Source organism: Lontra canadensis, unplaced genomic scaffold (genome assembly GCF_010015895.1).
Source record: "Lontra canadensis isolate GAN:19392208 unplaced genomic scaffold, GSC_riverotter_1.0 scaffold3, whole genome shotgun sequence".
Lineage (NCBI taxonomy): Eukaryota > Metazoa > Chordata > Mammalia > Carnivora > Mustelidae > Lontra > Lontra canadensis.
Genome location: NW_022630997.1, coordinates 18,357,514 through 18,368,430, shown reverse-complemented (window position 1 = coordinate 18,368,430; position 10,917 = coordinate 18,357,514). Strand labels below are relative to the sequence as shown.

At 46.4% G+C, this 10,917-nt stretch overlaps 1 protein-coding gene across 4 annotated transcripts; it reads right to left on the bottom strand.

Annotated features, from left to right (window-relative positions):
- Positions 1 to 524: 524 nt before the first annotated feature.
- On the bottom strand, positions 525 to 10,293 carry SLC25A28 (solute carrier family 25 member 28). Of its 4 annotated transcripts, none has more exons than XM_032882560.1 (4): positions 9,872 to 10,293; positions 3,877 to 4,105; positions 2,700 to 2,756; positions 525 to 1,338 (listed from the first exon to the last, which is right to left on the bottom strand). In XM_032882560.1, the coding sequence occupies exons 1-4, from the start codon at positions 10,160 to 10,162 to the stop codon at positions 821 to 823; spliced, it is 1,095 nt and encodes a 364-aa protein (XP_032738451.1). In that variant the 5' UTR covers positions 10,163 to 10,293; the 3' UTR covers positions 525 to 820. The 4 variants fall into 4 exon arrangements, with proteins under 4 accessions (XP_032738451.1, XP_032738443.1, XP_032738448.1 ...); XM_032882552.1 differs by lacking the exon at positions 9,872 to 10,293 and adding an exon at positions 9,563 to 9,849; XM_032882557.1 differs by lacking the exon at positions 9,872 to 10,293 and adding an exon at positions 5,536 to 6,066.
- Between the last annotated feature and the right edge of the window lie 624 nt (positions 10,294 to 10,917).

Here is a 10,917-nt window from a genome sequence, read left to right as displayed (position 1 = left end):
AGAGGTGATGCTCCGACTGCCTACTTCACAGATTTTGTGAGAACCAGATGAAGTCACATACAGTACTCTGTAAAAGCCTTCAGGCCAAATGGAAAGTGTTATTATTTGCTACATAATCTTTTTTAGGTCTTGCAGCTTCACTGAGTAACTCTTGTTCTGCGACGACATCAGAAAACAAAGTGCCATGTGGGGAGTTGGACTTTGGCAGGCAGAGCTGAGACAGCCGAGAAAGCTACCTCTTCTGTGCCCGGCCACTGCCCCAGGGAAAAGTGGGAATCAAGAGTGCCTGTTTAGCCAGAATCTGTCAAACGCCATTGTTCCTGCCCACAGAGAGATTCCTTGAAGCCTACTACTAAAACAAAGGGAGTAGGGCTCCGAAGTCACTGTGTAAATCAGAAGAAACCCAAACTATGGACAGACAGACGTGATAAATCTTCCCGTTGGGCCCCTTGATTTACGCTTAAAGTCAAGAGCAGTTGACAGCATTTCACTTCCCCTCTGGCAAAACAAACCCAATGAAACCATTTAATTTAAAGGCTTTTTATTAGGAACCACGGGAATGAGCTGCTTATCCCTCTGTAACAGTCTAGAGCAGGTCGTCAGGCCCAGGAGGGAGAGAGGTTATCAGAGGTGCTGTGGTGTGCTTTGCTGCATTGCTTAGGGCCCGGAAGGAAAGGTGGCGGCAACAGAGGTTGGCAGGAACTGGTGTTAGCCAAACACCAACAGCCCCAGGAGAACCCTCTCCCTTCCTTCCAACGCCACGCAAGGCTGGAGCAGGCTAGAAGACGGAGAACGTGGCTGCATTTTCTGCTGCTTCACTTCACTTGCTGGCCCTCCACTCTTGTTGCCGTTTGGTGATTAGGTATTTGAAGAACTCATACACAGACCACGCGATGGCTGTGGAGGGGATCTGGTAAATTACTCTGGCCTGCACCCCTCGGAAGTAGGCGGTCACCCCGCCTACTTGATATACCGTCCTGAAGGCACTTGCCATGCCTGTGATATGTCCTGTGATGTTTGAGTTCAAGGCCAGGGACTCCTGGGTGTTGAGCAGTGTTTTGCAAACGTCCAGTGGGGTTGTGGCAGCAGCAGCGACGGCTCCTGCACAGGCTCCGGAGAGGACGTGGGAGCTGGGGCTGTACCGTCTTTGGGGGTTAAAGTGCTCCTGCAGGAATTCATAGGTCATGAAGTGAATGGCTTGGAAGGGAACATTCATGGTTAGCTGCGTGGTGTAGCTACGATAGAAGGCGCCGGCCCCTTCATTTTGCCACACTGCCCGCACACAGTCTGTCACCCGGTGGTATGGTGAATTGTACATCTGCATCCTCTGCTTGACCACTGAGGGTGCCACCAACAAGAAGGAAGGAAACGATGCCAGCCGTCAACGGGGGAGCGAGGGTATCCAGATTCAGAGTCCCAAGTTGACGGGTCGGCCATCGGAGCAGAGGGAGGGAAAAAAATATAAGTGAGCTATCAATAATACGTTAATGCATTCTTATCTAATACATTCAGGTTTCCCTTTTTTGAGAGGCGATAGGAGAAGACTGGTAAAGAGCCAAAATATAACAGACCCACTTCTATTAGGTTTTCTTTATAACCAACCAGTGAGGGGTACCTGGCTGGCTCAGTTGGTTGGGCGTCTGCCTTTAGCAGATCCCAACCCTGGGATTGGGATCGAGGCCTGCACTGGGCTTGCTGCTCAGCAGGGAGTCTGCTTCTCCCTCTGCCTCTGCCCTTTCCCCGTTCACCCTCTCTCGCGCTCCCAAATTAAACAAAATATTAAAAAAAAACCAATAAACACACAGAATATATGTATGATTTAGAGACTCCAGAGGGTTTCCTTGAAGTAAGTACCTACTACTATTATCTTACCCTTTCATAAAACTCAAGACAAGAAATGACTCAGTGGCAGTGAACATAATAATGAACGGATAGCCCTAATCTGCATCCTCAGGTATGCAGAGCACCCAACTCTTATGACACGAGGATGGTTAATCCTTCTACAGGCAAAGGGCTACCAAAAAGGAAACAAAATTCTTAACCAAGAAGGACTGTGGCTTTAGTTTCCAAACATCTGCTCCCTCAAGTGGATAACATGATGTGAGCTCTGGATCTCTAGCTTAGGTTTGACCCTTGTCACACCATGGCCTTGCCTAGACAAATAAAGAACTAGAACTTAAAAGAACATGGCAACCACGCTACCCCTTCATATTTGAGTATCTCACCCTCCACCTGGAAAGCCGAGATCCAAGTAGCCATGCATGAACTGAGCTCTACAATGTACCCTTTCATTCCTATTTTATCTGTCTTCATTTCAACAAGGCTGGATTTTTAAATGTTTTAAAAAATCATCCATCTTCACCTCTTTGAAGAAAAGTGAAATAATCTGTTAAATTTTCAGATGAGATCAAATCCCCTACAGAAGAGACTTCCAGGAAGGCCCGGAAATAGGCCTTCTTTTTTGAGAAAAGCCCCAAAGCCGATGAACTCTCAAGGAGTTTCCTTCCTAAGGGGCGCCTCCTCAGTACCTACAACATGGAGGGGAGCGCCCTCTACCGGTAGGACGCAGTAGCACAGCAGGATTTCCCACCCAAACCAACCACGTGCTCCCTGGCTTTCTTCCGCAAACCAGAAATAAAGGAAAAGCCCCGAGATGCAGATGCAGCTGCCCACAGAGGGAATGGAGGCAGAATCATTACCTTCTGCTGGATTCATGGCTGCATCATGCAGTAATGTTGCTACACACCCGGCCGCACCTGCAAAGGAAAAAACAACTGCCACATATAAGGCCAGGAGAGATCAGGTGATTCACTGAGGCCTGGGAGGGGGTGGGGGGACAGCTAAGCCAGAGTACGTACAGGGAACGTAGGAGCCAGTTCAAAAGATGGGACCCCACTACTCCTAAACCCCCGTTCAGAGAAATAAAGATACTTGTTCCCACCAGCTTAGTTAAGGTCACCAATCTCCATTCCATAGGTATAATAGGAAGGCCCAGAAGAGCCTAGGAAAACAGCCCAGATTTTACAGCTAGTTCTGAGAATAAACACAGTTTATGCCCCAGATAGGAACCAGATCCACTGCGGCCAAGGGATGCCAGCGTCAGCTGCCTCCAGTGGAGGGAGAACATGAGGGGCGGCGGGGTGGTCAAATTTGCACCACAGCATCCCATCTCCCAGCCTGCCACCCCTGTACTGCCCAGTCCACCTCCACAGATTCTAGTATCTGTACGACTAGACCTTTCCATCGGGTCCTGAACTGCTGTATCCCTCACCACTCCCGTTCGCTCTCAATTTGGTGCTCAGTCCTCAAGCACCCGGCTGCTGTCCCTTCCGTTCCTTCCACATAACCTCCAACCCTCTGGTTTCTCTGTGCAGAAGTCCCTTGGCTCCAGCCCAATTCACATGTTGAGGCCTGGTCATGTCCTCAGCAACTCAAACTGCCTCTGGTCAGTTAGGGTCCTGAAAAGGTGAGGCAAAGAGCTGGGGCTCCATTAATGTCTTCCTTGGGTGGCTGGGTCACCTCTGATCCTGCCCCGAAGAGCAGGACATCACCTGACTATCAGGAAATACACAATGGGGGGGGTAGTTTGGTGTGTCTCCACGTTACCGGGGCATTAGAAGTTGGTGCAGGGAGATGAGTCGAGCTGGTAGGTAAGGGAAGATACTGTTAACTCTTTGTTGAGGAGACCCCAAGGAGGGGTGGGGTTGCAGGAGCCCCTTGTCCGAGAACTTCAGGTTTGGAAGTCCCTCCCCTATAATCTGGCCTACCCCAGCCCAGAGCTTCAGCTCCAAACCATGCTGAGATGGGAAAGCACGGACAGCAGCAAAGCCCAGAGAGTTGAGAAAGTGGGGGAACCAGCACAGGAAGGCTCAATACCGTTGGCAATATGGCTATTGCCCCCAGGGTGGATTACATCACTCAATGTCTTTTTTAACTTTTCATAGCAGGCAAAATAGAGGGCATGGGCAGGCCCCGCGCCCGTCGCTGTGACGTTCAGCCCCCGCATAGGCCTCCACAGCCCCTCTGTTCTTATAATCCTCCAGAGCGCCTCCAACACATTGCGGTAGCGGGCGGCTGGGTCCGGCTGTAGGCTCTGCATCCGGGTCTGAAATTACAGAAAGAAGCGCAGGGTCAGCGATGCCAACTCCCCATTCAGCTTCCCGACTTCCGACACGGAGGCTGTGGGCACTTCTATGTGGAATCGTGCCAAGGGGCAGGAGTGCCACCTGGCTTCCAGGTTTACTTCCTTCCAGATCTGCATCCAATCTTTCCAAGACCTGGACCTTTTTTTTTGCTAGTCATCTATGAGGGGAGCATCTCTGTTGTCTCTGAGGACATCACTGCTTGGGACGTGGCCTTGGACTCTGAAATGATTCAGAGCCTCAGCAACAAATACCAAGCCCGTGTTTCAGAAGAAATTGCTTTTGTGCCTTAATAATCTCGGGCCAAGTACTTTCCCAATGTATTTTGAAGTCAACTATTTTCTGTCTACAACATAGTTTATGCATTATTTCCGAAGATTGATCCTGGGCCTGCTTCCTCACCACATACTACACTAATGAGGATAACTCATCCTTTGTTAGATCCTTGATAATTATCTGAGTTTCTCAGATTACTTGGCATTGGCACCTGGGCCTGTATGTTAAACTCTTGGCAAAGGCAGCATCTGTAATCGATACTGCTCTAATTTCATGGGAAAAAGCATTTAACCTGAAACTATGAAAGGTGGAAACCAACTTAGTCTCTAAAACTGAAGGGATTTCCAGATCTCTAATCCAAACTGAATGAATCCCGAAATTGGTATCCAATAATATCAGCCTTCATGAAACATAATCCATGGAATTTCCAGAGGATTCAATGACTGAGACAAAAATACATGGTAGACACTTTGTATAATGCTGGACAAAGCTGGATTGAAATATAGGAAATGTATCTTTTCAAAACATTCCCCAAATCACAGACCCTCAGGGGAAGGGTGTGTCTCCTAATGAAAATCTCGTCTGTTGATCCACTTCAAGATTAAGGTAGCATGGAGATGAACAATATAAAATCAATGTCCAGGGCCTGGAACAGAGTAAGCACTCAAGATACGTTTGTTGAATGAATGAATGAACAGATGAATGAAAGAACAAATGAATCTTAGCTGTCTGCACCGGTTCACAAAGTAAGACGTGGGCTATTAGTGAGTCAGTAGGGGCAACTAATGCCCAAATGCAGTTTAAATTCCTACTTCATTCCAGTTACTGATTCAATTTGAACCTTCCTTTTGGCCATCTGAAATCCAAGAGCACTGCCGCTTCTCAAGAGCATAGGGGAAAACAATTAACCAGATTAACAGGTCCTAGTTAGCTGTAAGCAATCCACATTCCTCTAAAGTTATTTTCTCCTGCTTGCTACCGACGAAAAACCGGAAGCTTAAAAGGTTAATACTGTAAGTTCAATCATAAATACAGTATCATTTATTACAACTTGACTCATTCTACTTCTCAAAAAATAAATAAAACACCATAAATTTCCAATAAAGGATATGCTTACGACAAATCTTTCACATCACGCCGAGGTACAGAATCCATTAGAGGAGTTATTCGTGACTACAGGTCTTTGCTGGCTACAGCTGCTAATAAAGATAAACTGGGCCTGGTGGCTTAACAATTGTGTTTCCATAGGTTTATTTGAAACTGATCTTGTACAGGGAGAATGTTCAGAAATTGCATTGTTCTGCTGAAGTCAGTGGCATTACCAGCCTTGAAAGGTCTGGCCTCAGAGACTTAGAACCTTTCACCCTCAAGAGAAACCTGGACTGAAAGTTACTTTGAACATTTTATACACACCTTTACATCTAACACAATTCTACTTACACCCTTATGGAAAGGACCCAGGCATAAGCTAAGCCAAATATAAAAATCAATATGGCTCCCCAAAGGAGTGAACCAATAAATCTTTCTTTGGGAGAAAAATGAAATCTCTACAAGTTTACGAATAACCTTTAATTATTTAGAAAAACACCGGCTTTGAAGAAAATCCAAATGAACTAATAGGGAGATAAGTGGTTTGGTAAAAGAACAAGCCACATTTGAGTCAATTGAGTATGAGCCTGAGTATGAGCCCCTGCTTTGCTAGATGTGCGGTCTTGGATAGATCACTTAGCCAGAGTTTCAATGTTGTCCTCTAAAACATGAGACTAAGAATGGGTCACGGGGCTGTTGTGCAGATTCCAAGAGGACATGTAAAAGCCACTGGTAATTTATGAAGCACTAGAAATATAAGGCTTTTTATTTTTTTTATTCAAACACGATTCTTGGGCATATTTGTTCATACCATAGAATTTGTAGATGATGGCACTGTTGTCTCTTGTATACATTTCACAAATGTGCATGGGCAACTAACTGGTGCTTAGCCACCAGTAAATTAGGTTTAATTTTGTATTTTTTTGTTTTTACTTTAAAGTTTCTCTGTGGCTATAATGATTTTTATGTCCAGCTATTAATCTGGAGGTCATGTTTAGGGATGAGCACTATTATGAAACTCTGTGCCTTGCTTGGATCTGGAGATCTACTTCTGGGAAGGCTGTATGGAAGGCCTGAGAGTCAGACTGGGTTCAAATCATGATGGTGCCACTTAGCTTGCTTCCTTTTCTTCATCTGTAAAATAATGAAAATGGTGTATACTTTGCGAAATTGCTTCAAGGATTAAATGAATAATTTTATGTAAAGCACATCAATTAGTGCTTGGCAAACAAGAACAATTGCCCTTTATTGAATAATAAGTATTATTATTAGATACAAGAAAGTCAAATAAGCCAATGTTTCTACTTCCTAACTTTTCACTGGTGCATGTGTATAGATAACCATTTGCATCTGGAGTTTGGAAAAGATTTCCCTTGCTCTTTCTCTCTTTAACTTATTATGTAAGTAGATTATTTGTGATCCCAATACAGAGCCAAAAAGTAGCACCTTGGAGGCAGGTGGGTGCTTAGCCAGATGATTTTGAGATGATTCTGACTACTTTGGTTGCAGAGCCTATCCCTATAGATAAAGTCTGGTGTTTGCCTCTGAGGCTCAGAAAAGGAAAACTGGAATATATTTGGACTCCCAAACCTCCCTATTATGACTATGTAAATAGTTGGCTGAGTAACTGTGGCCTAGCGGGTTATGGTACGTTCCTCCCAAGGATATTTTAAATCAACTTGACCCTGATAAGTAGCTGGGGTGCACAGGCTTGCATGCCAAGAGGCAATGCCAACTTTCATTTGAAAACACTGTGGCTGCTGTTTAGGCTCCAACACAGTTACCTGCCTCTAGTCTTACGGACGGTTGGGCTGCTCTTCTTCTCCACCACCATTTATGGTAAAAGAGGAACTGGGAAGCCCTGGGACAAGTGAACTGGGAAGTCCTTTCTGAAGGAAGAGATTTGAATTTTACTTTCATGTCTGCACAACAATGTCTAACATCCTACTGACATTAAATCCTACCAGTCTCACCTAGCTGTTCCCTCTAGTCATTTAAATCTCAGTATTAATGGCAAATGCAAATGATTCTTCTAAAATATGCTTTTGTATCTTTGAAGACTCTTGAGCATTTTTTTGCCTCTGAATCAAATAATTATTTAATACAGGGCTTTGAGGCATGACTGTAATGTCATATGACTAATTTTTTAAAAACAAACAGCGGTTTGTGTAAATGAATAAAAACTGTTCTTCAAAACAGTTACCTTGGAAGGCTAGAAGTAACTTATTCTAGCAATGTGATTATGCAAAATATTTCTGGAACTCCTCTTTCAGAAGAGTTCCCTCAGTGGGTTTATCAGCCTCAAGAATAAATCAGTCTCCTTGCTTTCTGGTCCTACCTTCTCTTTGTTTTCAATCAGTATTACCCATTTTGATCTTCTGCCTTATTTATCATTTTTTATTCCAAATGGTCTGTTAATTAAAAAAAAAACAAAAAAACAAAAACAAACCAAAAAACCCCAAAATCCATTTTGTCACACGGCAAAGATTTGCCCTCTTTCATATTCACCCAAATATTCTGCAAGCATTCCTAACAGAGGAATCTATAAAATATTTATAGCAACATTACGCAAAGATAGTGAATAAGGAGACAGCCTCCCAAGGTAATGGGACAACACTTAAGTTGATAAGTTATAGTAATATTTCTCAGTCACATTATTACGTTGTATTTTTCAAGTCATTAAGTAATTATCACTGCTTTCTTTGATCTAGTTTTCATTTGATACCCATCCTGAAACATAGCACCCTAAACCCTGCTCTCTACTCACAGTCTAAGTATAGTGAAGTTACTTTACTTTGCAGTTAGGTCATTTTAATTTTTGGATATATAGCATTAACAACTCACAGTCATTCAACCTAGACTTTACTACATAAATGTCAGAATCTTTACTGGTACTTACCGACTTTATATTTTAATACTGTTAGAGCATTAACCATCCTCTTACTTCTCTCGCATGGATTTTACTATTTATTTCTATTCCTCTCAACTGACAAGGGTATTTAAAATTCTAGTATCCATTTTAACCAAGTGCAATCTACCAGTTTCAATAGGTATGGCCCTTGGTAGGAGTTGCCTTGCAACTTGCTAGAAAACTATCAACTCAGAGTCATTCAAAAGTTTAATGAGCACTTTCCCTATTTCTTCATCCACACTACCAATGAAAACATGTGAGAGTGCCAGAACCAGGAAGAAGCAGAAAAGATAGACTTTGTATTTCCCAACTCAATACTCTCTCCTTTTGAATATGTAACATTTTCCTAATTTGAGGGAAAAAACACACTTCAAAGAGCTGTGAGGATACTGTTTGACTATAACCCCAACATTTTAAAGGAGGCATCAGTCTGTCAATACATTTACTTCAACAGCCCCCTTGAATTTACTTTTCATTCAATCTAGTTCTCACTTTCAGAGATTGGTACCTTTGCTAATGCACAAGAATAAGAACTGTAAAGAAAAATCAGCTCCTCTCTTCACCTAGCTTTCTTCCGAAGCACTTGACTTCTTTACCCACTTATCAGTCCGCTTGGTTGTGGCTGCAGTTAGTTCTTACTTTCACAGGAATCATGCCGTCAAGTTGATCCCAATTCATTTTCAATATCATCATGCTTCCCTTCTAGGCAACTTACCCCTTTTGTCAACATCAGCTGGCTAAAGAAATACACTGTCAGGTCCATCTCTTGTTTGAGGGCTGCACATACAAAATCCTAATCCCAGCTTAGCTTTCATGTTCAGGAAATAGGTGGGGTATCATGCCTGATGCAGAGAAACCGAAACCTCTTCCTGAATGTGGTCTTTCCCAAATTACTTCCAGTCTAGAGCTATGAATTCTCACTGCACAAATGATTTCCAGTCACTCGGGGGTTAAGATTTAATAAGTAAATGCTCTATCTAGCTGAGAGATTTCAGATTTCGGTTCTGCCCCCTCACTTTTAAGGGAAGACACAGCAAGAAGCTTGTAAAAGCACCTGCCACAGAACATCTCAAGACTTTAAGATTCTATTCAGGGTCTGATTCACCCCAGTTGGCTTCACCTTAATCAAGTTAGTAGCACTTACCTGTTCCATCCCATCCCACCCTATTCCTGTTTAGTCCCAGCTAGGATCCGGGGCCTTGGCTGACAGATTTTCTTTCCACAGTCCCGATTCAGATCTCACTGACGGTTAGAAATGGGTCCTGGTTCCTGGCTGGGTTCAATCCCCAGCCGGGACCTTGCTTGTACGGAGTATCGGTCGAATCGTGCGGCGATGGCATGGGCCAGGAAGAAACCCATGTCGGCTCCGGCTCTCGGCCGGGATCCTGGCTCTGGACAGGACCCAGGGGTCGGGTCTGCCTCAGGTCGGATTCGGAGCCGGTCCACGTCTCACCTTGACGCAGTCGATGGGATACATCACGCAGTGCTCCAGGATCCCTGCCACGGCGCCCGCCACCATGTGCGTGGTGACAGTGGCTCCAGCCGGCAGCGCCTCGTAGTCCGGGCCGGTGTCCGGATCCTGCCGTACCGGGGGCCTGCAGGCCCCGGCCTCCCCGCCGCCGGCCCCCCGGCCCACGCCCCGCTGCAGCCACCCGTCCAGCAGCGCCGACTCCCCGGGGCTCCGCCCCGGCCCAGCCGCCGGCCCCCCCGCCACACCGCCAGCACCCCGCCCCTCCAACTCCATCCACCCGGGCCAGCTGCGGCGCCCACCCTCGCCGCCGCTGCCACTGCCGACACCGTCCCCCAGCCCCGTCGTGTCCGCCTCAGGCGCGGCCCAGAGAGCCCGGGGCCTCCGGCTCCCGCTCGGCCCATGAACACGCCCCCCAGCCAGCCATTGGTGCGGCCGTCAAGGCAGCCCCGCCCCTTTGCTTACGTCGGAAAAAGATGTCTGTGGTATTAGAGAAGTTGCCTGTCATTCCTCCGCCCTGCGGCGTTGCTACGGTTTAGATCCCACCCCTTCCCCTTTGATCTTGGGAAGCTTCTTGTTTATTGGCCATTGATTGGCCAACATGCAAGAACAGCCCGCCCACCGACTATTCTGGAGGGCGGAGGGAAACTTAAGGCTGAACTTTGATAGGCTCAACCACTCTCGATACTTTGACTGCGGCCATTGGCCATCACCACGTCGGGATCCGATTGGCTACGGGAAGAGAGCGAAGAGCCCAGCGGGTAGAGGGACCGGATTTGGGCCCCCGACTGGTGGCTGAGGAGCTGCTGGCGCTGCATGCCGGATCGTCTCGGGAGGGGGTGGGGTGGTGCCAGGCCTTCAAGGTCAAACCGTTGCAGTCAGCCGTTAGAACTGCGTTCGAGCGCGGGCCCCAAATTCCGGGACACGCGGGTCGCGGGCGGGCGGCGCTGGCCCCAGAGCTCTGTTCCCGCGGGATCTCGGGCTGGCGTGAGGTGGAGCCAGCTTGGGCCGGGTATTCCCTGGCGCGGCCC

Bases quoted from the DNA above. Each gene is read 5' to 3' on its own strand.
- SLC25A28 (XM_032882560.1), bottom strand. From the start codon at position 10,162: ATGGAGTTGGAGGGGCGGGGTGCTGGCGGTGTGGCGGGGGGGCCGGCG. The intron at 2,757-3,876 runs GTATTGAGCCTT...TTTCCTTTGCAG, and splicing joins CAATAGCCATATTGCCAACG to GTGCGGCCGGGTGTGTAGCA. The intron at 1,339-2,699 runs GTAATGATTCTG...TGGCACCCTCAG, and splicing joins AGCCATGAATCCAGCAGAAG to TGGTCAAGCAGAGGATGCAG.